Raw genomic sequence first — 26,740 nt, forward strand, 5'->3', positions numbered from 1 at the left:
GCTCACTGTGCACTGCTTAGAGTCTAAAAAGGCTGGTAGGAGCATGACAGGTAATGTCCCTTTCATATTTTTTTATTTTTAAATGCAGGACAACTACTTATTTATGATATTTCAAAGATTCAGCAGTCAGAGCAAAGCTGACTGAACTTCTTGTTACACACCAACAAAAACATCTTTCTAAACCAAAACATACTCCACAGCAGCTATCAGGTTCCAAACCATGCATTCGGTCAGTATTAATTAAAGGTGGGATACTGGAGACCCTTTATTTCTCTAACCTGTTTGGCTTACAAATTGATAAGTAGGTACTACCTTTGCTTCAGATGAAGAGTAAGAACTAAAATAATTTAGTAGTCAAAATTTCAACTACTAGGACAAAAAATGATTCAGTCTGGAAAGAGGAGGAGAAATCCATCCAAACGCTGGCAGCAAGTCAGTAAGAAAGAAATGAGCATACACTCTCTGTAACTTTGCATCTAGTAAGATCTTCCATTTGTGTAGACACAACCCTGGTTATTAAAAGCTACCAACTTTCTAGTCTGCCTTTTTCAACTGAAGAAACATCCATCAATTCAGTACGCATCCTACAGTTCTGCTCTGCGTTTCAGCAAATGGCATCATCCTTCGGTTACTGTAACTGCGGAAGAAATCTTGTCTTCAGAGGTAACTGGTAACATCCCAAGCTGCAGTCTGAGCAGCTGGAGCTGCTCTCTGCATTAGCAGCCTGGAAATGCTGCACCGTGGCCTTTCAGAGCTGACACCCTGAGCTAGGACATAAAGAAGTGTCAGAGCTCCAGCCCCGAGGCCAGCGCTGCCTGCCGCGTGTGACAGAACAAGCCCCGCCTGCCCGCGGGACCTCGGGCACCAGGGAAGGTGGCGCAAAAGCTGTTAGGGGGAAAGCCTGGAACCGTTCTTCCCAGCTCATCACCAGAACTCACTGTCAGCAAGAATTGCACTCACCTGGTAGGAAACCAGCCTGGCCATGGAGATGTGTTTTGTCAAGGACATGGTTGTACTGTAAGGCCAAAACCTTTACTTGTACATGTGCTGGTTCCTGCTCTATCTCCAAACACAGGAAGTTCAACTGCAGAAGGGGGCCTGTGTTCCTGTTCCGTTTAAAAAAAAAAAAAATTACCAGCACCTCTATGAAGAGTAGAGCTTAGGGAATCACAGGAAATCGTTGGCAAGGAGTTGCACTGCCAAGTTTTGATCTCCCCTTCTCCACGTGTCCAGCTCTGGGAGTGCTGACAAACGTGGTTGTCTGTCAGGGTCTCATCTTCTCTCAGACACGGAGAGAACTGTGTGAACAGTACAAAACTCTGAATTTTACCAATTATTACTAAATCCCAGGTGCCCTCTGGCACTATGGGGCTACATTTGGTCCTACAGTGCCAGTAAACATTGGTTCCACCAAGTCAGAACATTGTGTGCTGGTAGAAATTTTTAGCAAGAAAAAGTGTTTATAAGAGGCTCTTAAGGTGAAGGAAGTAAAACAGTGGTTTCACGCTAATCACCCTTGCATTCAATTTGAGAAGTAAAATCAGATTAACATGATGCTGGTCAGAGTAGCCGTTCTTCCCTTACTGACAGGACCAGGCAAACCCCCCCTTTCAAGTTCTCAGAATACAGCAGATTACTGTCACGCCTCAGGAAAATCTCCTGTTTTCTCCCACTGAACACAGCTTCCAGTAAATTCTTTATTTACTAGTTTGACAGGCATAAAAGACAAAAACCCTTTGTTTAATCTTCTGTTTGAGAAACTTTGCACTTTTTTTCTGTTCAGAACATGTAGAAACAACTGTTCTTTGGTTTAGCTCTTTTCTGCTCTTCTTACAGCATCATCCACTGCTCTGTTATCGTTAACACTCAGAAGCTGACATTTATACAAATGCATTTTTTATTGTATTAACAGAACCAAAGAAAGGCTGAAAACATTAGGCTATACAATACATTTTGGTTTATAAACAAAGTTTTATAGTGGTAAAACATTTCTAAGTGACATTCACGGTCTTATTCAAATTTCTGCTGCACTTCAGGTCCAAAGACCAATAGTGTTCAAAAATGCAGTCATTGCATAAGGTGGACAAGTATCTCGGCTTCTATGAACAGTTCGAGAACTTAGAGCAAACATTCTGGAAGAATATCAAAGGCAACCATGATTCATAACTCTCCTGCAAACATTCCTCAATAAACAAAAAGTGATCTTTGGCATAAACAATTATGTATTAAAGGCATTAGTAATATTGCATTAATATCATTCAAGCAACTAAACAGTGATGCTAAAATAATAATAATAAAAAAAATATCTCACAGAGAAGCCTGGATGGGGGAGCGGGATGAGGGGATGTGAGAAGCATTGAAAAGCAATACAGGAAGACTATTTAGAAAATCCCTTTAAAATAATCCCTACTTATTCAGTGTTATTTACTATTAAATAGAAATTACTACATTAAAATTATGTTAAAAGACCTGGTATAAACCAATCAAATGCATCCAGGTTAAGGCTCTGGCTCCCCTTCCTTCTTCTTCCTGTTGCAGGTAACTGCAGGAAGAGAGTACTCAGGAAAGATCCTAAGTACCACATATTTCACCCAGACACAAGGAGCAAATTCAAGACGAACACACGCCTTCTCTTGCTGAGGTCAGTTTGAGGCAGTTGTATTATCAACAGTTTAACTTCCCTTTTTAGATAACAGTGCAATGAAGGGGGTGGAAGGGAGAAGGTCCAAGTGTAGAATAACTGTTGCAGGCAGGTAGAGGACGGCTGACTGTGCTGTGTCTCTTCCTTTGAGCTGTTAAGACTGAGAAGTTTTTCCACAAGGACACTTCTGTTCAAGGTGGTTTGATCGTGCAACAATTCTCAGCAAATTAAGAGGATATTATGAGGTCAGTGCTGATTTGGGCAAAAGTCTGCAAGTGTTCCTTGCAAATGCAGAAACTCATTCTCAAACAAGTTTTCCTTTCTATGGGGCAATTAAATGAATGTATATGAATATATATATATATGAAGGCATATTCAATTATGGAAGGATAAAACATCATAAATCTATTTTAGTAAGGGGAGGGAATTTGGAGGGTTTTACTGCTGTCATTTTGTTTGGGATTTTTTTTAAAGATACAGGAACAATTGTTCAATTCACTATTACTAGAACAAAAAGAGATTTTGAGACTCGAAACTCCACAAGCAGTAAAAATAATGAGGTATGTGCTGCATTAGGAACCATCATTTGCTGGTAGCCACCAGACTACCTAAAGAGGGTTTCATGTCCCTGCAGAGCTCAGGTTTCAAAAAGCCTATGCATTGTTGGAAATGAGCAGTGAAGCCAAAGGTATTTTTTAACTGAATATCTTTATCTTTTAATTTCCACCTGGAGCGGCTGGAATCACATCAGATGGAGGGAAGAGGGAAATAAGAATTATTGCATGTGCTCATTTGGTTTTCAGAAAGAAAAGAGCCAACATGTGGCATCTTCTGGTCCTGGACATGCAGCTAGGTTAAGAGAACCAGGATTTTTCAGCTCAATACATTGCTGAATTGAGCGAGGAAAGAGTTCCATGATTTAAGGTCTCCAGCCATAAGGCTCAAGCTGTCAACAGTGTGGCACTAACATCCTCTGCAAAACCTTTCAGTACAGTATGAGAGTTCTGGAATGCCTACCTACAGGGTGACAGGAGAGGGACAGAGACAGCTCCAGCTTCTGTAAAAGTACTGTTGCCAGGTAAGAATCAAAAGCAAAAAAAAAAAATAGCATTTCAGACATGGAGTTTTAATCCTCAATTTACAACTGTTCAGCTGCCCCACCTTCCCCCTTTTAATTAAAAACCCCACACCTTCCATCATTTCTGCATGGTTTTAGAACAGCCAGTTAAAATCCTGTTGAAAAGTTGAATGTTTCTGTATCAATGATTGTCCCTAAAAAACTGCCAAGTAACCAAGTGTCCTAAACTCTCAAGACAAGCTTAAGTGAGGTCCATGTTTTATATCATCACATGGAAACTACTGGAATATACAGTGCATAAATGAAATGTGCTTCTGGGAGTACAGAGTTCACTAATAGAATCTTGAAAAAAAATTAAATTATAAGAACTGTCTACTGTTGGCAGCAAATTAGAAGTGTTGGATATCAAATGTGTTCCAAAGACATTTGAAATGCATTATCTTATAACTCATACCCTTAGAATGGGGCATTAGCATAAGCTAATCTTAAGATCATGTATACAGCACCTTCTGCTGTTAATATAACTCTTCTGTTTCCAAAAAAAGGCATTTTATGTTACAGAAAACAATACTAATGTGGCAAGTATTTACTGATACCATGGGGTCTTTCTGACCCAGCGAAGAGTGAATCCAGCATCTGTTCTTATCTTAATGGATGCTGCTTCAGCTTCTCTCACAGTTTCCTTCACAGACTGCATGAGATTCTGGGCATTATGAACCAACATCTCAGTTGCCTGTCAAGAAAAAGAAGAATTTCCAATATATCAGTAAACACCATGATTAGGACAGTAGCATGTAAAACACTTTGTGCACAAAGACCCCCAGTACAAATATATTAAGTCTGCTAATTGCTGAGTTAAACTATGAAAATATAAGTAAAGTAACTCTCTGGGAGCCAGCAAGTGTTATCCTCATTAAAACAAAACTTTCCTCTTCCTCACCATATATTTGTGCAAAATCTGAATAAAAGCTTAATGTCACTAAGTAGAATAAACTCTCTCAGAAGCCAAAGCTGCGGCATTTCTCCTGAAAAGATGAATTTGAAGGTAACTGAGCTGCAGACTCGAGATGATGTTGGAAAATAAACGTTTCCCCTAGAATCCACCTGAGGGCGCCCCTGCCCCTCCCAGGTCCAGCCTGCGGCGTCTTGTGGCGCTGAGTATTTCCCTCACCTTTTTACCGGCAAAGCAAGAGATGAACAAGTTGTTCATCGCAAAACTGGAACCCGAGTAGCTTTTTGTCTTGTTCCTCTATTAAACTGTAGCGTTTGAGCCAGAAAACAAGGTGCTGTACAAAAGTTATCTTCCCTAAACAAGTGAGGTAAGCTTCAAGATCAAGTTCCCAGAACACATCTGATAGAACAGGTTGTACATGTGTCCCCATAAAAGTGATCAACAATTCCATGCTACCATCAGTCTTTACACCTCTTACCTGTTCCGACTCTTCATCACTGATATTAGTTCTGCCCAGCATGGTAGCTTTGACAGTGGAGAGAATTTTCAGCTGTGTACTGATGGTTGGGATTCGCTCACAGACCTAGTAGGGATAAAAACCACTTCACATTGTAAATTGAACCAATGCATCCATTTTTTTCAGATAAACTTTTTTATTTTCTTTTACTAGTAGAAAATGAATGGGCATAGAGGTGATCCTATAATCTTTAAGACTATCTGATAAATATTGGTAGGATATTTGAATCTTATTTTACTTGCTTCGGGAATATTTGGGACAGAGCCAACATTTTTCTGTTCTTTCATATACTCCTCAAAGGTCTGCTTGGTTAGGAATAGTATGATGTGTATTTGGCTGAGATTGACAAAACTTAGAAGTGTTGCATTTCTGGTACTATTCTTTGATGCAAAGGAATGAGTGAATGAAATACAAAACAATGCAGACCTAGGACAGATCAGTATTTGTAGCACAGTGTTTTTTCAAAAGGTCTTTCGACATCAAATTATAGCTTTACAGAACATATATTCACATAAATATATATATATACACACACACACACACACTCTCATGGGATCTAAAAGCACAGAACTTGACAAAACTCTACAAGCCAAGGGAAGATCCCCATGATTTACTGGCATGACTCCTGTGCTCACCCCCACAGAGAGGAACAGCAAAAGCAGCATTTGAGGCATTCCCAGTTCCCTCGTTACCTGCAGGAGGTTTGTCCTGATGCGCTTGTCCGTGCACTGCTTGGCCACCTCCTTGGCGAGCCGCGTGACCTCGTCGGACGCCTTGGCGATGTCCTTGGCGCACTGGATGAGGGCGCGCTTGTTGCCGCTGCCGCCTCTGACCAGGCGCGACATCTCGGCCATGAGCAGCGCCATGCGCTTCGCCGCCGCGATGATGTCGTTCCCCTGCACGGAACAACACGGTCACTGCTCCTGCCAGGACGCTGGCAAGCCACCGCTCAGCAGCGGTGAACGTTTGGCTAGGAACACTCTGAAGGAGTTAAGGATGGAAGAACCATTTGTGAACACAGAAGAGGTTTCTTCAAGGAACAGGGAAGATCTGTACTAAGTACACGTTTCTGACATTTTTTTTCTTAACGCTCAGGAAAAAAGCTCACTTCAAAACTGAAAAAGAAGTTGTAAAGTGTTAGTTTGTCCATGGAATGAGTTACTGCTCTGCTGATTAGATTTTAAAATAAAGCATGTTATTAGCATTTGAAATTCCAGTTTTCCCCCCAAAAAAGACTTCTTTTAAAGTTAAAAAAAAAATGTGCTAAATAACCTGTTAAACCAGTTGTAGTCATAACAGTTGAGCATGAAATTTTCAGTGGCATCTGAAACTGAAGTTGTTAAAGCATCAGCTATGCTGCTAATAATGTTAAAGGACAAATGGAAGAGAATACAAAATTTTTGTCACCAGTAATGTGGAAATGAGATGCAACTTTTACTTTTTTTAAGTTACTCCTTGCAAATAAACCTTTTTTGATACAATCTCTCCATTTAAAATAAAGCTTCCAGGAGAGAAGAACATGGTAGTTCAAAAGATAATCTAGTGATGTTTCTTAGAATGAAATCAAGATGGTTTTTGTACATCAAAAATTACAATCACAGAAATACATCTGAGAAATATTTGAAATGTGAATTAATTGTGACCAAGGCAAACCCATTCCTTATACACTGTTCCAAAGAGAAACCTAGTGCAAGGGAAAGCAGACCTAGCTGATTGTTAGTAGTCTGTTAGTATATTTAGTATATTTATATTATTCCCTTTAGAAAGTTGTTAGTCAAAAGAGAACTCTTTGGTGCCTTGAAGCATTCCTATTGTGTGGATGAAATATTAGTGGAGTGAGTTTAAGTATTACCACACACTTTCCCTGGAATAATCCCACAGATGACGACCAATGAAGTTCAGAGCAAAGAGTACACAGTGAGAACCCAGCTGAGCCAAGGTCTCCTCTATGCTGTGCACACACTTTTGTGACTCACTAGGAGCAAGTTCAAGAACATATCCCAGGCATTTTACAGATACAGTGACACAAACAGCTGAACTATTCGTTACCGTGACCTATTAGCTAAACAGTTTGCTACTATAACCAGTTAGGATATAAATGACATAACACAAAGCTTTTCCATGTTTTCACGTAGAAGGATCAGTGTCTAACAAGTTATCCAAGCACCAGAATCTGAAAAGGACAAGAACATTTTTAAAGCCCTTTTTATTAAAATGGTTTAGTATAACTCTCTACATAAGTATACACACACACATACATATGCACACGCCCCTAACTTTTGTTTGTTATGGGACACCAACCTTATTTTTTGCAGCATGCTACGAAAAGTGCCCAGTCTTGCAAACATTTTGTGCTTAGACAGAAGACAGGCTACTCGTGAACGTCTGAATCATGTTAGATTTCCACTGGTTTCATATAGACAGGATCTCAATTCAGCAGCTAATAGCATTCAGTGCAGCTTCTTCAGAAACGAATTCTCTCAAGACCAGCATTTGCAATACAGCCCAGTGCAAGCCAGCAGTCAGGCAGTCTCTTCCATAAACACTGCCATACAAAGCCATTCCTTGTTGGAAGGGATGTTAATTGACGGCATCAACTGAGGCCAAGCACAACAGACACCTTAAATGACTTCTTGAATTCTGTATACTCTGCTGTATCCGGAAGTCATTAAGAAACCATTAACCATGGCTTCCCAGGTAGCCCACATGAAACGGAAAAAGGAACCGAAGGGGCAGAAGACAATCCCTATTACAATTTGAAAACTGTCATAACAAAGAAGACCAGGCAGATGCAAAGGGAGAGGAAGTCTTTGAATATTAATAAGTGACCCCAATCAAGCTTCAATCCGGCACTGACAAACAGATCTAGCAAACTCGTGAAGCCACTCTCAGTCCTTAAAATGAAGTGCAGATACACTTATTCATTCAGGATGGTGGGGCCCAGCAGGGATCAAGAGTGATGCAAATGTGTCAGCGTTCCAAGTGGCCGGATGCACGCGGATCAGTCCCCGGGGACTCAGGAGTACCTTACTAGACCACTTGGTTGCTTCCCGATGTAGAGACTGAGCAGCAGCCAGAATGGGCTGGTTAACGGGCTGATTGGTTGGCATTAACAGCAGCTCAGGCTCGTAATCATCTTCAATGTCATAGGGGAGAGTGAATTCAACATCTGCATCATCCTCCTCATCTCTATCTACACCAGCCTCAGCCGCTTCATTAATCACAGTCACATCAGGCTTTGCAGGTGGCAGCAAGGGTGGAGAAACAGGGGACAGTTAGTACAAGAAGCAGAATTTGGTAGAAGAGCACTAACTGAGCAGTTTTAGTGACCAAAACATCCTCTTGGCCTCTCAGGATCTGAGAAGGCAGCTCTAGGATCAGGTCAAGGGGAGGAGGGGAAGGAATATAGCAGAAAGAAACAGTTCACCTGTTAACCAAAGTTATGAAAAATATTAAGAAGTTACAATTCAAATATGCAACAGCATTTTCCATCTGGGCATTCAGCTCATACAGAGACTGACCCACAGAACAACATTTTACTAGCAAGCCAACAATGAAATGAATGGATTTTCTGTCTCAATGGAAGCCGTTCTGACTGCACAGGAGCAGGCACAGCAGCTGATGACTGTGTTATTTGTGCAGATACAAAGCTTTGTTTGGAAGCCCATTCATGTATGTGATAAGAGCAGATAGCAGGAGCACAGAAAAACCACTGACACTGCTGTAGAGTAACAAAAAGAGATGGGATGGGAAACGCTGTAGAAGCGAGTACTGAGGTACCACACAGAACATGTAAAAGAGCAACACCAGGTTGGAAAAAGAAGAGGTGATGTTGAATGCCATGAACACTGTGAATTACAGTTCTTAAAGACAACTGAAATTGAATTAATTAAAAAGGAGGATTATGAAACATATTGTTTTGCCACAATATGTTGTATCTGTTACCTTCAAAAAAAAAAAAAAAAAAAAAGAGGGTTCAAGCAAATAAATTTTGTTAGAGAAGATCTCAAGGAAGAGGTAAGAGGTATAACAATACAGGCATTAATAAGACAGCAACATTTCAATACAGAAATAGTCTACAAGTTTAATAACTATTTGTTCAACTAAAGCCAAGTGTGATAAAAGTAAAGGTACCCTTACCAAAAACCCTGCATTTGCAACTGTGTTTTGCTTAAGATACAGCATTTTATAGAAAAAACCCCCATCTGCGTCAACAACAACATACAGGAATTTTGGAAGTTGTAACACTTGTAAGGCCAAATCATCTCACCTTCAAAGGCAGCTTTTATTTAAGTCTTAATCTAATGAAAAGTATCCAAATATCCCTCATTTTCTGATTATCCAAATGAGGGGGAAGCTAAAGCAATAGACATTGTTCAGCTGGTGCTCCATGAGAAAAATGGAGTACATGAAAGCCCAGAAGCCACTCAGTGAAGAGGAGCTTTTGTAAAGAAGGAGAAAAATCAGATTTTCATTCTTACAAGAATGAACAATGTTACCACCATTTTTTTAAAGACTAAGTACTTGTTCACCCACCCCCCCCACTTTACTACAGGTAAAGTACCAGCAGACTAAAGTGATTCTGCAAAAAGGCCAAAGACAGTTGACACACAGTCTGTTGTGATTTCATATGAGCAAGACCTTATAGTTCTGTTTTTTCAGATCTAATCCATATTTCTCAGTAGCACTGTCCATCAATCTCTCTTCCAGCCAATCAGGTGAGTTCAGAGACTACAGAAGTGTTTTTCAAACAACTTCTCCCAACACATACTGTGAGAATAACTAAACTCCTACTGCTAAAGAAGAATTAGAAGGACAATTGCCAGGCTAACTTTCTTGGTGTCAAATTAAATTAGCAGCAATGAACAGAGTATTTTATAATCTAAAGTTTCTGAGCTTGGAGCTCTTTCATAATCAGCAAGGAGTTTTAAGGACTGGTGCTTGGCTTTGCACTATTTAATTTAGAATGCATATAGTGTATATATGGTAAAGGCATTTTATTACCTACTCTCTATTGTTAAGTTACCAGGTTCTGGGATTTCAACATTAAAACACTTTTAGGAAACTGAAATTAAGGCTTTTAGCCTTAAAATTACCTTCTGAGATCACTAATATATTCCAGTACTGTCCCTTTAGTAATATAAAAATGTGTTTGGTATATCCAGAAGTATGGGGAAAATAGAGCTTCTGATCTTGCATAAGAGACACCCAAACTGATTTGCAGAAACTTTTGTATTTTATCTGTACTTCCAAAACAGATGTTCCTTTAGCCCATAGCACTAAAGTTGATTCTGTAAGCTATTCAAGTCTGTCTCCTTAGCACCTAATTTAGTGCAGAGAAAGGGTAAGATTTTAAAAGCCAAATTGTGACCCTTTAATTTACACTTGCAGAAGCCTAAATCTCTGAAGTTCTTACTCAGCACTCAGCTTCTGCCAGAGGAAAAATGTAGCTCTTGGGGAAGAGAAGGAGGAGATGAGAGAAAAGCAAAACAAAGCAATGTTAGCATTTACAAGACTGACAAATTCACACTTCTTCACCACAGCACTGAAATGGGAAGGAAATTCAGGATTTCAGCCTTAATAGAGAATGTGACTCACTCCAAGAAAGAATGAGACCAGGCCACCTATATGTGGTCATTCCTCCCATCATAAATGCATCACATTAACTGCAAAGTACCTTGCAGCTTCTTCCAGAATAAAGACAAACCAGTTCATGATTCCTGCAGCTGGTATCTGCAACATCCATACTGATTTTTCCATACAGACTTTTCAAAGTCACTTAAATATAGCAATCAGCTTGTCAGCCTGCACAGGCATAAGTATTAGTTACTCTCTAGGCAATACCAACACCAAGGATCACAAACATCTTAGCATACAGGGCATATTTGTGTCCCCAGGGGTATGTTAATAAAGCATTCTAGCAATTCTAAGTGTTAGAACAGTTGACCCTAGTTCACTCTGAACTTGAGCAGTGCTTTTATTATTTAGTCTATGAAAGACACTGTCATAAGAAAAAACACTCTGATCCTGAAAATAAAAATAAAAGAGAATCCTTTTAGCACAAAACACTTACAACAACTTCTTACCTTGCTAGACCATTTCCGGGCTTCATCATGCAACTGTCTAGCAGCCATCATCATGGGCTGATTGATTGCTTCTCCTGCTTTTTGCTCTGGGAACTCTTCATCCTTTTCTTCAGGTGGTGGTGGTCTGGGCGGGGGAACCTCACCTTCTGGCAGCGGTGGTTTTGGAGGAGCGAGCTCGTCCGTCAGCTAGGGAAGGCAAACATCAGTGCAATGAAAGAGAGCAAAGACTGAGTAAAGGGTGGTGTCATGGCAAGACATGACTGTATGACCTCAGGTCTTTTCCCAGTTTTTCAAGTGCATCCTGTTAAAGAAAATACCACGTTTTAATCTTTCCTTTTGAATGCTGGACTGGTATTTTTTAGACTTGAGGCTACTTGTATGCATGGCCAGCCAGACAATACCTTTTATTTCTAATGAATAGTAACATACTTAAGCAATTTCAGTCCACACATCAATGACAACTGCGTATTTTATTACAAACTAGCTGCACTTACATGAAGGTGCTCAAGGTCAGGAGGAGGAGGAGGAAAATCTGGTTCCTGAGGCTGGAAGGCTTCTCTGACTTTGGCTACAGCTCCCAGAATTTTGTATCCAGAATCCAAGAAACGCTTCTGCAAACCTAAACAAAAATTTCATTACCGGTTTAACACCAACTTAATAGAATCGGTAATGTTTAGAACACTACCCCCAAAAATTACTTCTATAATGTACTGTGCCAAGTACACTTATATTTGTGTTTAAAAACTACCACATTGTTTACTGTGGACTTGCATGAATTGAACTGAAATATTAGTGTCATATGCAACATACATAAAATAAAGCCTTGGCTGAGTAACAATCACTATCAATAGCCAAAGTAATTCCCTGAACAACTTTTAGAATAAAAAAAAATTGTGTAATTTCTTTAATATAAAGTAATACTACTTAAAACTAGGAACAAATGCTTCTAATTAAGGATATGAAATGGCATATCATACTAGAATGCTTTTTCCTTGAATATGCTAAAGGCCTCTGATTGCATTTTAGAACAGCAGGATGCAGCAGTTAATGGTGTGAGCTTGATTTCATCATTCTGAGATGTAAGTGTACACAATATTTACATAAAAGGAGATATACAGCTGTATAAGAAAAAATGAGCACTACTTTACATCATCTCTCGTCAGTAAAAGGCACATTTTAAATTAGCTGACTGAATCCTTACCAGGATCAGAAATGTTGCCTGCCACAGCTTTAGCATCCATTACCATGGGTGATATAGTTTTGCTCAGCTCATCAGAGGCTGCTTTAACAGCCTCCCGAAATTTAGGGTCTTCTGAGTTTTCCACCTCCCGTTTTGCGACCAGCAGGATACGGTTTGCTCGTCTGGCAATGCTGGTGGCACCAGCTACCAGCATCTGAGGTTGCATGTTGGCCATTGCAACTTTACATTTATCCAGGTCCTTCTTAATAGCCTCTTCTGATGCATCCAACAGAGATTTAGTATCAATGGCTTCATCCACCAACCCTAGAATAAAAGTTAAACACATTAATATTCTAGTTTCATCTGTGGAAAGGGATATTTGGTATTCCAAAGATAGTTCAAAACCAGAAAAGTAAGTATTTTAAAACTGGGGTGTGAGAAGAGCAGAGAAGTGCATGGAAATCAGCCCAAATGTACTACTGCAGTTTAATTTCTGATTCTGTTGTACCTCTGCGACAGTAATCATGCTGAAGCTTGTTAATGACACCCCAAGCTCCTCTACCATGGAATGTTGTTTCACTCAAGAACTGTCTTACATAGTATATGCAGCAGAGATTCTTTCTTCACACCAAATTTCTTTAAGCATATTCAGTACTTTTTGTATTCTCCCATTCATTCCAAAGGAAATATCCTTCTGGCTGTGCTTTTTACATAGGGGTGATTCACAGTGACAAGGCAGTGAGATTTAAAATACCCAGGATTTAATTACTGGGATGAAGGAGGAGGTACTATACATTCAGCTGTTCAGCAGGTCAGTGCAAGGGATCTGCCCTTGGGAAGGACTGGAATATTTCAGTGCCTCAGCAGGATCAGTAGCTTTGTCTTATTCTCTGCATTCATCGGGCTGTTACAGTATTTTGAACATGTTTTCTTTCCTTCAGTTAATTATCTGTCCTATTTCAACATGCCAAGATTATACAGAAGAAAACCTCAAGTTGTCACAGTGATATACTGCTCTTATAGCAGCTGCAATAAAAAATGATGATATTCTGATTTTCCCAAAAAAAGAACTAAAGCAGGATTTGCTCCCCTACAGTTCAGTATTAACACATAAGAAGTCAGCTATTTTGTGTATCCTCTAACATATACATATTCCTGGAGTCAGAGAGCACATTCCCACTTCTCTTAATTTATTTTTAATCAGTCATTATTTTTTGCATGTTTCATCAACCCACACAGAATGGAGAAAAATCTATACAAGCTAGTTAGCCATAGGTAGGATCGTCAACAGAAATTCCTACTTTACCTGTCATTTTTTCTACATTATCAATCCATTGGTTTTTCATGGTTTCAAAATGTTCATAAGCAGCCTGATTTCCAGGATTTCTCAGGAGGATACGAGCTGCTGATACTACCTGCCAACAGAAGACATTTTTAATTATCAGTACACATCAACATTACACATATTCTTGAAAATGCATTTGCTTTTTCAGGACTGGATGTGTAGCTCCACATTTGAAAAACTAGTTCATTAATTCTAGAGCAACATCTAGCTCCTTGAAGATCTACCATGCTTCTGAAATTAGCTGGCACAAATACTTTCTCCTGGAACTTCAACTACCTACTAATCTATCTTACAAACAACTCCTGAAAGTACTAAAGTGCACTATTTATCACACTACCAACATTTAGATAGAAGTTTATTTTGAAAAAAAAAAAGAGAGCATTTTTTCTACTTACTTATTTTACCAAGCCCCAAAATCATTTTGTTTCAAGTCACAGACACTTCTATCCAAGAGCTGAAGAGTAAAACATGTCATTTGATCATTTTGTTCTACTTAGTATAATGTATACAAGTGTTTGCCATTCCCATTTTAAGAGTGTCAGCACTATGTTCCTTGTTGGTATTAAAATCTTTCTTCTAGAAGAGAAGCATAAGGAAAATCCCCAGAGGCCATCCCCAGCCCTTTTAACAGCTCTTCAAACCCAGCAAGCACCTGTGGGGTGAGTTCCCTTGCTGATTTCACTGTTGCCTGAATGCCTTCCACAGTGGTTTTATTGGCAGTTCCAACTGCAGCTGCTTTTTCTGCTGTAGCTCCCAGTCTAGCAGCATGGTTTTCAAAGTTTGCTGCTCTTTCATCAAACACCTAGTTGTCAGAAGAGGAAAAAAAACATTTTAAAAAGCCCTACCCACCTTAACAGAATACAAAATTTCTTTCAAGTGTCAGAGACACCTTCATAACATCCCTACTTAATTCATCCTGAGAGAATGCAAAAGGACACCAAAGCTTTGAAGGCATTTGATTTTTTTAATCTTTACATTACCAGACTTGCTTCTTTACTTAGTCAGTGGGACAACTAAGGAGATATATACACACTTTATAGTTTCAAGGTATGAAGTTCAGTAATTCCTGATGACTACTGCTGCAAGAAATAGTCTATTAAAACTATTTTAGCTCAGAGATTTATCTTCAAACCCATAATCCAAAAGTAACTATATAGAAAGATAAATAAGGCGGTTCACCCCAAAAATTCACACTGGAAAAAAATTACCTCCTTTCACAGTCCTTAGATAGTCAAGGAACAGAACACTTGGACAAAAAGCTATCCTGCCATAAAGCTGAATTCTCCAAGGCCTTGGGAATTATTTTGATCATGTAGCCAAAAGCCAAAGTAGCCAAACAGAACTTCCAGACACTGCATTTTAGGTACTTCATTTGTAGCCAGTGGCTTTGAAGTACAGGAAACAATATCCAGCAAGAGAAAAGGGTAATCTGTTGATTAATTCTGGCATGAATTTGACCATTGTAATCAGCTTATGTAATGCTGAGATATAAAAAACTACCAACTAGTGTGTCAGTGGTTTTTGCACAAGAATTTTTAGCCCACTGAAGGCCATGTGGTACCAACAACACAGGGAGATATTTTTGCCATTTATTGAATGCTATTACTGTTACCACTGTTTCCAGGGTTATACAATTCACAGTCTCCAGGAGTCCAGAGAGATTTGCATAGTAAACATTATGTAGCCAGAATTAGTAAGCATCACAAATTTAAAATAAAAAAATACCAATTCATTTTTCAGAACAGTGATTTATTTTTCAAAATACCAATTCAGGTAAAATTAAACAACAGCTGAACCTGTACATGGAAAGAAAGTGTACTTGGGTATACTTGCCTCATCTCTGTTGGGAGCATCAGAGGGAGCGGTGGCTGCTACTGCTAACAATTTAATAGGAGTTGTGGTGTCACTAAAAACATCAGAAACTTCCTGGGTCATTGCCTCTTGCATTCGTGTTTTAAGATCCTTAAAAAAGTGGAAAATTATTACCACATGATAGAAGGATATAAAGTTGTAGGGGTTCAAATCCCATAAAACCTTCTTTTACAAGAAAAATGCCCATTCCAATGGCAGATATTAAGATACAATTACCTTAAAAGTGTGACCAATTAATCACTTTTTACATAATTTGAACTATACAAAGCTTACATACCACTCCTTGAAGCAGCATTAGAAGCTATGAACAGCATGATTCGAGACCTTGTCCCTCAAATCTGCAACGCTAGCATACTATTTCCTTTTAAGAGAGACTTGAATTTTCCTTCCAAATTGTTCATTTGAAATTAACCCCTATGGCATGATAACAAGGCCTTTCTAGAAAGTTTGCTTTAAACACCTCAGCTAAACCAATAGGTCCTTAGCTGCATTTTTGTTTTCATAGATGCCTCTCACACACAAGGCTTCCCCAGAGGAGAGAAGTGCTCCCATGTATCATGTGCTTGCCTGCACGAGAGCAGGTGCTTACCTTCAGCGAGTCCTGGAGCTGAGCAGCGATGGCCCTGGCCTGGGGGGACTCGCCCTCCCCTCGCGCCGCCAGGTCAGCCAGCTGGGCAGAGAGCTGGTCCACGCGGTCACACTTGGCCAGCAGGTCCTGCCGGTACGGTCCCATCATGACATTGGCTAAACGCCGGCCTTCGGCAACCAGGCCCCGGATGGCCGCCTGGCCTGCAGGGGGACAGGGCACCGGCCATTAACATGCAGCGGCACAGAAACCGGGGCACCACAAAGTGCTGCACATGTATATGCACACATCCGAATTCTTGGGGTTTTCAGAACACTTGTCTAGGTGGTAGAAAAGATCTTCTGCAGTTTATCATTGAGTAATTACAGTTCAAAACCACAGAGGAATTCAACTGTCTCCAGTTTCTTTTTGCTTAATTCACCAACTCTGGCTAGAGATGCATCCTTTTTAAACTAGAGTGGTCTGACAAAAATTAACCATGGCAGCTGTCAGGTACTTCTACATAACTGATCTGTTAACTCCAATAGAAAGCACTTGCAAATTCCAAGTACTGCAATTCATCCCCACATCATTAGAAGACAAGCAGCAAGAGGGAATGAAAAGACAAGTAGAAAACATAACTTAAAAAGCCAAATGCCCTCTCCAAGAATTCCAGAAGCCATAAGTAAGAAGTGTCAAGTAATCTGGATTGGAGGGGACAGTGGGGGTAGGGAACACCTTACAAAGCCTCCACAGTGTGTTGAAAGTTTTTCTGTAAAAAAAATTATTTTTAGCATGGGTAATTTCCTTCATTCACTTACAGATGCTTCCTGCTCATTCACAGGAATGTAATTCTCTATTCTTTCAAGAATACAACAGCAGTATTCTTTTAAAGGAACTCATTGTGTATTAAGTCCATCAAAGACCTACTGAAGAATAATTTTAAGATAATGCTAACCCACAAGTAATCCAAGTTAGTGATCAACCTTAAGATTACTTACGAAGTTGTCACAGCACCGGACTATCCAAGAATCACTCAGCACTGCTGCCATCTCTTGTATTCTTAACTTACTTTTCTTATGAGTATCTTGCCAAGTGCCAGCAACTCCTGAACCACATGCTCTCATCGAGAGCATACTGGGATTATCAGATCCCCTTTCTCTTTAATAATTAGCACTCTCCTCAGATAACCCAGAAACCATACAAGAAATGATACTTTTAGGTCAGGTTTATGAGTGTTTTTCTCTTCTCTGAAGGAGTTAATTACTCAATTTTCTGGAGTAGGTATAAATTCAAATTTGAGATACGATATTTGCATAATAAGAAAAGCAAGTAGCAATCTTAAGTTTGTCTTCTCTACAGCACATGTTCTCCCATTCTTTAGGAAACAACACAAAGAGAATCGTGGGCCAGCTTATTTCTATAATTTTCTTAATTCTATAATCTAAGTCATGACTTAGCTATAAATCTTCAAGTCTCCACATCAGTGAACATTCAATGCATCCTCAGGAGCAGTAGTTTCCACCACAAAAATTAGTAACAAGTTTGATTGTAAAACTGGGGGGAAAATCACAGAGAAACACTTACCTACTCCCCGATCAGCAACTGTAGGATTGTCTATCCACCTCTGAGCTTGCTCAATCTTGCCCTCCAAATGGACAGCTGCTTTAACTGGCCTAGTATTTGCTACAGCCCTGTTTGTTTTGGACTGTAAATTCTGAAGTGATGTAGCTATTTGCTTAGCCAAAGCACGAGCCTCAGGAGAGTCACCTTTCCCACTAAGTATTTAAAAAAAAAAAAAAAAAAAAGAGTATAGTCATATAAAGATCATTTACAAATTGTCTCAAATTCAGCAGGAAGACACAATGAAAGGTACTTGGTCTTTCTAAATAAGGTTGACTTTGACACTTGAGTTGAGACTCTGAGGAGCAGTTCTCTGCTATGGTACCTGGATATTACATATGTTCAGCACAGCACTGAGGTGGGGGAAGGCACAGTACTGCCATTGCCAATACTGGTGTATGAACTGATTTCCCATTTCCATGGCTGTCTTATGAGCAACTGCTATCATGCCATACAGATTACAAGCAGAAAAGTAAGCAGCCACAGACCAAAGGCTATATATAAACTTGACAAAAGATAGCACATTAAGACCTACTGCAGCTAAAGCTCAATAAAAACTTGATTAAAACAACTAACTAATGGAGCAAGAGAAATATTTATTGCAGTATTGCAACCAGCCTTAGATGAAGATTGCAGTCTGTACAATAACTGTTTCTCCTCTGCCATTCTCAATCAGCCTCTTTGCAAAACTGATACAGAAATATAATTTCTGAAAATCTTATCTTTTGTATCATTTGTAGTTATGATGCCATGATGATTTTTTGCCTTTTCTTTTATACTCCTGTTGTACCTTTTTACAACTTCTGTATTCTTAGTGCTTTTTGCCTACATTCTTGGACTTGTTTGTTCAGCTGAGAGATGAAACATTTTAGAAGCTTCGTAGGTAGGGGTTAGGGTGCCCCAGACCCCAAGGTCCTCTCCAGAACACATTCTGTAAACTAAGATAGAACCATCCAGGGGAAGGTTCCTGGGGGGGAGGGGGGCCCTCATTCAAGCCTCTCACTGGGGAATTTTGGATAGATATGCTAATTAGTAAGACCTGTAATGTTATACCAGATCTTTTGGGGGTGCATTGCAGTGTGCATTTCAGTGCATTAGACCTGGACATGTGCACCTAAGGATCCTTAAAATAAATATCAAGGTAAAATCCCTTTTTCCTTTCTAACAGTATTTGACTCTTGACTTTAAGACCAAGAAAAGGCATCAGTTACAGCTTAAAACACTTACAGTGATGGAAGTGTAAGATATTCCACCTTGATATTAGTAAGCTGCTTAGCAAAAAACAGTGATGACATCCATCTGTATAACCAAACTTATATCTCCCATTACCTTGTTGTTTTGACAGTACAAACAAGCTCACTTTTGGCTTCGGTTTGCTTGTCAAATATTCCATAGGCAGTAGAAAGAAAATATTTCCATGTAATATGTCTCTGGCTACCTTTTTTTAAGGAAGCTAGTGCAAGTTAGGCTTTGAGATAGAAATCACTAGGCTGAACAACTAAAAAGGGTTTATTATCATCATCAATATTCTGATCTTGCTCATCACCGTGAACTGCACATGAAAGCCATTCAAATAAATAAACGGTGATAAAACTAATACTTACTGTCGTCGCAGATCTGACAGCTTGGCTGTCAAAGCAGAGATTTCCCCCAAGGAACGAAGGATATCATCTCTTTCTTTAGGCTCCTCACACAGTTCTGCAACTTTCCTTGCTTCAGCCATAATTCCCCGAATATGCTCTTCTCCTTCACTGCCCCCATTAGGATCTGCAAGCCAATTCTTCATAGAAAGAAGTTGTGTACAAGTGAAGACAAAAAGTGATGTTTATTCTATACATGCTCTCACAGAGAAAGAAATACCAATTCAGCTTTCAAAATTTTATTTAATAGGAAGTAGTTCTCAAAAGCAGTTTCTGTTTTGTAGGTACCATGAAATTATTCTGTTGCCTCATCGTTTTTCTGTTTTGAAAAAAACCATCAAACTAGATAAAATCTCCCCAAAGATTTTACATTCTCTCTCCCCTCAACATTTGCCAACCATATTTTAGAAGTAAAATTTAACTAGTGCCTTTAGAGACTGATATGTGGCTTTCAGAAAAAAAATGGAAACAGATGCTCTTGAGCCCCGCTGGGTATTTTCACAGAGCTCTTCCTAAAACATCCCATTACCGTTTTATCTGATACATATGTAATATTGATAATAATAGACATATATACACATTTAGATAAGGTGTCTATATAGAAGGTTTATTATTTGATGACCATCATAATCACTACTGGGTAAGAGACAGACCACTGATGGATATTAAGAGTTACAAAAATAAAGGATCAATTCAAAGAAAATGCAGTTTCATTAACATCGTTTCACTTCTGTCATTAATACGAAGTTCTAAATCCTGAACTCCACTCCTAAAACAGAGCCCAAAGAAAGGGCTCCAGTTTTATCCACAAGTCTGCTAATCTGAAAGTCTTCTATTCTTTTCTTTAATCAGATTAGTTTATACGCAAATTTAGGGAGTTCCATCATTTTAATTTAATAACCTTGACATTTTTAGTAATGCCACGTTAGTTACCAAAAAAGATCATCAACTGAAGCAAAACTCACAGAACGCTGTAAATTACTGAATTTAAGATTTTTCTTTGTTAAAGCAAGTATCCCCTCTATGTTCCTCCTACCAAGTAACTGTGTTTTGTTTGGAAACAACTACAGTAGTTCAGTACAACAGCTCTAACAGTAGCAATGTCATCATGTTCTGAAGTATTTGTTAACCACTAGTGGTACCTGAGCAGCATCAATCTTCTTAGCAATTGCCTGCTTAGAGTTGGTCATGGCCTCCAGCTTGCGAGCTGCATTCTCCACTTTGGCAGTGAGCAAGTCCAGCCCCTGGGACACCTGCTGGGCTTTCTGCATAGCCATGGGTGTAGCACCCTGTCCTCTGCCCAAGACAAGAAGAGCACCACAGATTCAGCTCAGGATTGACAAAAGCTATTTTCTAGTGAAGAGGCAACAAAATCTGTTTATGAGTATTCTCAGCAATTGTTGCAAGAGATACAGTATGTAATCAGATTTTGTTTTCTCCCTAAGGAAACAAAAACTGAGGAACAGAAGAGATAAAAACTAAGAGCATATTTTCCCTATTCCAGAATGTGACACTTAGCATTCTCAGAAGAATAAATATTTTTTCAGTGTCACAAAGTAAGGCTATTTAAGGATACTGTTCCATTAAAGTACCCAAGACAAGGCCTCTTCTCTCCTAATTTATAGACTGTTGCAGAGTCAGAATCTGCAGGAGTGAAAGCCTCACCTCATCTAAGTGAGGACTGCAAGTCAATCAAAAAAAATAAAATAAAATGTCTTAGCTGCCTTAATCATGTGACACACAAAGTTCAGCAGAATTTGTCAATGTAGGATAAACAACAACCACCATATGTGGTCTAACATCCCAAAAAACACCTAAAAAGTAGCATATGTATGTATCTTACAGTAATTGGGGTATATCCTCTTTGGAGAACAGACTTAACAGGAGAGTTTAAAATTTCGTTTCTGCCTTATTTGGAGGAAGGCTATGTGTTTGACAACAAGCAAACTCGGAATTATCTACCTGAGCAATTCTGATCATCATGTTATGCAATTAACATTTCTCTTCTTAAAACGTATTATTCTTATCAAAAAAGAAGAGATTGAAGTAAAAAAGGTAAAATACAGTTCTGGCCTGCTCTCCTACAGGTTAGGAAGTGACAACTCAAATAAAAGAGAAACATTTTAACAGCACTGGAGAAGTGTCCATCCCAAGTAAGAGCTTTACCTAGCCCGGAGGTCAGCCAGCTGATCAGTCATCTGCCCCAGGGTTTTGCACGTGCCCAGAATCTCTCTGCGCTCTTTGCCTGCACACAGCTCTCCTGCTTTGCCAGCTTCATCGAGGATCTGCCTTATGGCCTGCTCACCAGCATCCCCTGAGATGCAGGGTCAGTTAGTACAGCAACAAAGACATTCCTTGACATGTGTAAGAAATCTCCTGCTATCACCATGTCACAACATATGAACTGCATTCATTTCAGTCATGAAAGTACATTTATCAAAAACTGAGACATACACCAAAAAACAACAATTCACTCCAACTTTTCCAACTGTAGTAGTTTGGCTTTGATTGCACAGGAAATTCATCTGATAAAGCCTTTCAACATTCAAATGGAACTGGCCTCTACCAAATTTTATTTGCTTGAAAGATACATACAAAGGTAAACAAACCCCTTATATAAGTAAAGGTGATTGTAATTAAGAGTATTTATGGCAGATTATAATATTAGAAATTTTATGTCAAGACTGAAAGAAAAACACTTAAAGAGACTCTGTTAAGTAAATCTCAAGTTATAAAAATTTGAAAATACAACAGAAGAGATTTTAAATATCAGCCACAGCTGCAATTAAGTACTGTTCAATTAAATTCCTAAGTTTTTGGGCTTACTGCTGGAACGCAAATTAAGAACATGTACGTTCTACAGAATATATATCTTTTAGACCACTGAGAAGCAGCAAAGCTTTCTAGGTCATTAGACACAACCTGTTCAATACCCGATATCTAAAGAAAGGAATAAATACAGGCTCCTTCAGAATGATCCACTATGTAAGGGTTATTAATGCTTAAAGACAATTTTGTCTTAAACAACAGAAATAATAAGGCCTTCAAAAATCAAAATACTTTATGCTGCCATTTTTGTTTAAGTATTACCTGGAGGTGCATTTGGATCTCTCAGCCAACCTTTTGCCTGATTCATCTTTGAATCTATCAAGGCTAAAGCTCTCTTCATGGCTTCAGTGTCCTTTACAAAAGAGAAACCAGCAAAATGATTCTCAAAACAAAAAATCAAAGCACAAGCAATCAATGCAACCCAAGCTGATAGAAGTTCTATAAAGCAGAGTCTACTTATAAAAACACATTCGTATAAGCAGCTCAAAACCCACTTTCAAACTAGCAGGTCATAATTGCTTCTTTCCAGTTAGAACAGACATTTTCATTTCACTCAAAATGCAAAAACTATGCATGCAATTTTAGTGATTTTTCTATTTCTTCATTTACTAGTGCTTTAATTTCTAAAGTTGGAGCTCTAATAAGCACACATCTTGGAGTTAGTTCCATTTTACATCATGGCACGTAGAAAAGTTGTAATGTAACTGGAGTAAACTCTCCAGAGATGGAAATTTCCCAGTGAATTTTACTACTTATTCAGGGTAAGAGGCTGCACATCTGCATTTTTCACCTGCTCTGCTGCTTAAAATCAAACAGTTACTGTTTACAGAAAAATAAGACTACCAGCTAATTTCTGAAAGTCTCAGATACGGAGTTGAATGTCTTTAGAGATAAACACACATATTTACATGTGACTGTTTAAAACCCTGAACTCCTCTGCCAGAGGCATCAAAGAAGCTGTTTTACTAGTATGCCACTACTATCCAACACCTCTGGCTGCAGGAGAAACAACCTCCCAATTCTGATTTCTCTGCACACCATTCATTGTTCATGTGCCATCTCTCCACTAGAGGCCACGAGTTTTCCACCTTACATAAACGGCAGGCCAGTGAAAACAGTAACAAGTACCTACATAAAAAGTTGTGGAAAAGCCAAAATAGCTTTTTATCATGGAAATTATTTGAAATGCATCTAACATCCCATGATTGGTATATAGATGATAAAAACAAGCCTGGCTCTCACGCTGTCATCTGAATCAGACTGCCCACATCCAATCTTTTGAATAGGAGCTTACTACCATCAGTGATCAGTACCTGCTATAGCATGTGCTGTCCTGACAACACTAAAGAAATCCCACATTTCTGTGGAGTTGCTCATTCTGCATGTTTAGTCTCAAAGATACAACGCTGAATATTCTGGCATTTTTATTCAGGCATGTTGGTCTGTCAGTTATTCATAAGGTGCTAGAATACAATTCAGCAATCAATTTTCTAAAATGCCATGTGTCACTGTTGAGTATTTTTAAAGGTCCTTGAATCACAGCCTGAGAGAGAGTACCGAAAGCAGAATTATTTTCACCTGGCTGACTCAATCTCAAATCTAGAAACTGCATCTCAGATCTTAGTCAGGACCTGTTTAAAAAAACGTCCAAAATATAGGACATGCAGCTAGGGGTGGGAGATGGGCTCAGTATTTTAAAAGTCATCTTCTCTATAGCTTGAGAATTGTGCGTTTAATGTATGATAAGAGACAAGTAAATATTAATGGAATTTTTCAAATGTATATCTAAATCTTACTACCTATGAAAGTAGGTGTTACTGTTTTCTGTTGTTTATATCAGGCTGAAGCCACTTTAGTCTGAAATAAATGGTCTAATTGAGGCCTGTCTACCCAGAAATAATTTGAAACAACTAAATGAATTTTTTAAAAGGCAACAGATGTTTCTTATTGTGTCAATGAGATGATAGGTGTGGGCGGAGAAGAGAGTGTTGGGAAAACTGTCTTTGTCCCTCCCTTTTTACTCTCACAGGCTTTTGTGTTGTCTCAGCTGCCTGCAGGGTTGCAGTTTCAGCAGAATTATATAGAAGCCTCTGAATCTCAAGTCTAACATCTGAGGACAAGATCACGGGTGTTCCAGCTTTTGCATTCATGAATTTGTAATTGCCAGCACTACCCAAGCAGCAACAGGATCCATCTGAAGTTACGTAACTGGATTGCTCTGCAGGGTAAGTCCTGCTACCCAGTGTCCCATATCTGCATTCAAGTTGGCAAAACATCGTCCCCTTCTCCTGTTTAAAAAAACCTGGTGAAATCCTAGCATAGCAGTTGAAGTGTTTCAATACAACTGCTCTTAAAGCACCAATTTCCCATCTTCACAGCCCAAGGAATCCCTCTCAGCTTCAGCCTGATAAGGAGTTTTCACTGCAATGAGCTGAGTAATGCAATAGAAGACTAGAATGCATCCTTAACTAGGTTTGCTGGTACAGCACTTTTGTTTCTGCCAGAGCTGTGTCTCGTGTCAGATACACTTGGCCACCAACAAAGGTGTAGGCATACTGAAATGTCTGGACTTATCCACCAATTCAGGTTGTTTAAGAAAGAAGAAGGAAGACAAAAGCAGAAACAGTAATCTAAGAAAACACAGCAACTTGCTCAAGGTCTCACTGCTTCAAAGTGTCTTGATACTCCTGATTTCTGTAGCTGTTTAAATACCTTATTCCTCCCTAAACAGTTAAATACGTTTAAAATTTAACTCTTTGGGATTTGCCAACAGAATATCAGTTGCAAGCATGAAATATTTTTTTTAAATCCTACATCTATCCTGCAAAAAAATGTTATATAGTTTTATCAGCAAAAATTGATTCCTTCCCTCCTCTCGCTGCCAACAGTTTTCCTGTTGGCAAAAGGAATTTCATTAACAAAATCAGCACTACTACATTTTCAGAAGAGATAAACAATTTCAGTTAACCAAGTTAAACAACTAGGGCAACACTGTCTGAAGGGAAAAGAGCAAGTTGGATTTTTTCCAAATCAATTCCTAAAGCAAATATTATTTAAGACACTTTTATGCATCATTTCTGCCACTACCAAGAATTTTGAGCTTATTCAGGGAGCAGGTGGTATTGGCTCTGCTATGCAAAAGAGCAAAATAAATCCTACACAATTCCTTGCTGGATGTAGACACAACCTCTGACTCAATAAAGTGGTCTAGTCTATCTGCATTTCATGACCAAAGAAGGCAACGTTAGAAGAAATAGGCAAAGCCAGTGTTCTGGCAGGATAGATAGCTTAGTCACCATTCAGGGTTCAATCCTGCAAGATATTAGATATTTCTCAGCTTTTTACAGCTGTTAACTCCCTCCAATTCCATGGAAATGGAAGATGTCTGCATTGAGTATTACTTCAAATTTATTTTAAAATAAGCACTACTAATATACAAGAGAAAATTACATTCCTCTTTAAAATGAAAAATTCAAAGAAAAAAGGTTCAATGCTATGAATTAAAGAAAAGGATACATTTTTTTCCCCCCAAGATTTTGGCCAAAAATAGCATTTCAATTCTAAAGCACCATACTATTTTTAAAATCCAGTGTAAGCAGAGATTATTGCAATCCAGTAATAATAATATGCATTCCAGAGTCTAGAAAGACCAACAAAATAGTTTACCTACAACTCCTACAACTTTGGCTCCATACCTTGTTCATTCTCCACTATCTCTAGACAGATTGTGATAGTTCAAGGTATAAATAACTCAAGATAGAGTAATAAACATAAAATAAAGTCCAGCATCAGCAATAGCATGTACTACACAAATAAAAATTCAAGGCTGGGCATCCCCAAACACCTTACTTTATTCCAGAAAAGCATGGGAAAAAATCTTTCCTTAGACCACCAGGCACAACATGCATGCAACATGACCTCAACTACAATTAAATAGCTCCTTCATCTCCCTCCCAGCAAAATAATAAATCAATTGTTAGGTATGTGTGCAAATACAGGGTAAGGTCTGTAAAAGGTGGCCACTAGCAAACTAGTTTCTGCTTCTTCATCCCACTGCATTTTTCAATTCAAATGCTTTGTCATAATTGTTTGATTAATGCCCAGTGCTACAGTTCCAAATCATCAGCATACCTTAATTCAAAGACAAAATGCAACTAAAAAGTTTTCAGTTCAGAAAAGAATGATACTTTGATTATACTAATCCACACAACATATCCATGCATTAAGCATAACGACCAACATTTTCCAATACCAACTATTTTCTTAATTAAATCCTTTATTAATCTGCCTCACTAGCAAGATGAGTAAGAATTTCCTGAAGCTAAATTGCCAACTGTTTGCAACACACATTTTTCTTTACCACAAAAATTTCCAAATTTGTTGTGTGAAATAAAATTGTATTCATATTTCAT

At 38.8% G+C, this 26,740-nt stretch overlaps 1 protein-coding gene across 5 annotated transcripts in view; it reads right to left on the bottom strand.

The window, feature by feature from the left end:
• Positions 1-1,730: 1,730 nt before the first annotated feature.
• VCL (vinculin) overlaps positions 1,731-26,740 on the bottom strand; it is a 60,341-nt gene continuing 35,331 nt past the window's right edge. Inside the window, exons 7-22 of one of the 5 annotated variants that reach the window (XM_082286139.1) lie at positions 22,590-22,680; positions 21,666-21,813; positions 20,642-20,795; positions 19,464-19,639; positions 17,824-18,014; positions 16,261-16,460; positions 15,633-15,761; positions 14,452-14,601; positions 13,761-13,869; positions 12,476-12,778; positions 11,769-11,893; positions 11,275-11,460; positions 5,881-6,084; positions 5,150-5,254; positions 4,316-4,452; positions 1,731-3,709 (exon numbers count right to left, since the gene is read on the bottom strand). In XM_082286139.1, coding sequence (XP_082142265.1) covers positions 3,655-3,709; positions 4,316-4,452; positions 5,150-5,254; positions 5,881-6,084; positions 11,275-11,460; positions 11,769-11,893; positions 12,476-12,778; positions 13,761-13,869; positions 14,452-14,601; positions 15,633-15,761; positions 16,261-16,460; positions 17,824-18,014; positions 19,464-19,639; positions 20,642-20,795; positions 21,666-21,813; positions 22,590-22,680 — 2,463 coding nt within the window. In that variant the 3' untranslated portion in view covers positions 1,731-3,654. Of the gene's footprint in view, positions 4,453-5,149; positions 5,255-5,880; positions 6,085-8,214; positions 8,425-11,274; positions 11,461-11,768; positions 11,894-12,475; positions 12,779-13,760; positions 13,870-14,451; positions 14,602-15,632; positions 15,762-16,260; positions 16,461-17,823; positions 18,015-19,463; positions 19,640-20,641; positions 20,796-21,665; positions 21,814-22,589; positions 22,684-26,740 lie in introns of all 5 variants that reach the window. The other 4 variants (XM_082286142.1, XM_082286138.1, XM_082286141.1 and 1 more) reach the window with 4 other exon arrangements.

The sequence above is a fragment of the Coloeus monedula genome, assembly GCF_965178545.1.
Source record: "Coloeus monedula genome assembly, chromosome: 8".
Taxonomy (NCBI): domain Eukaryota; kingdom Metazoa; phylum Chordata; class Aves; order Passeriformes; family Corvidae; genus Coloeus; species Coloeus monedula.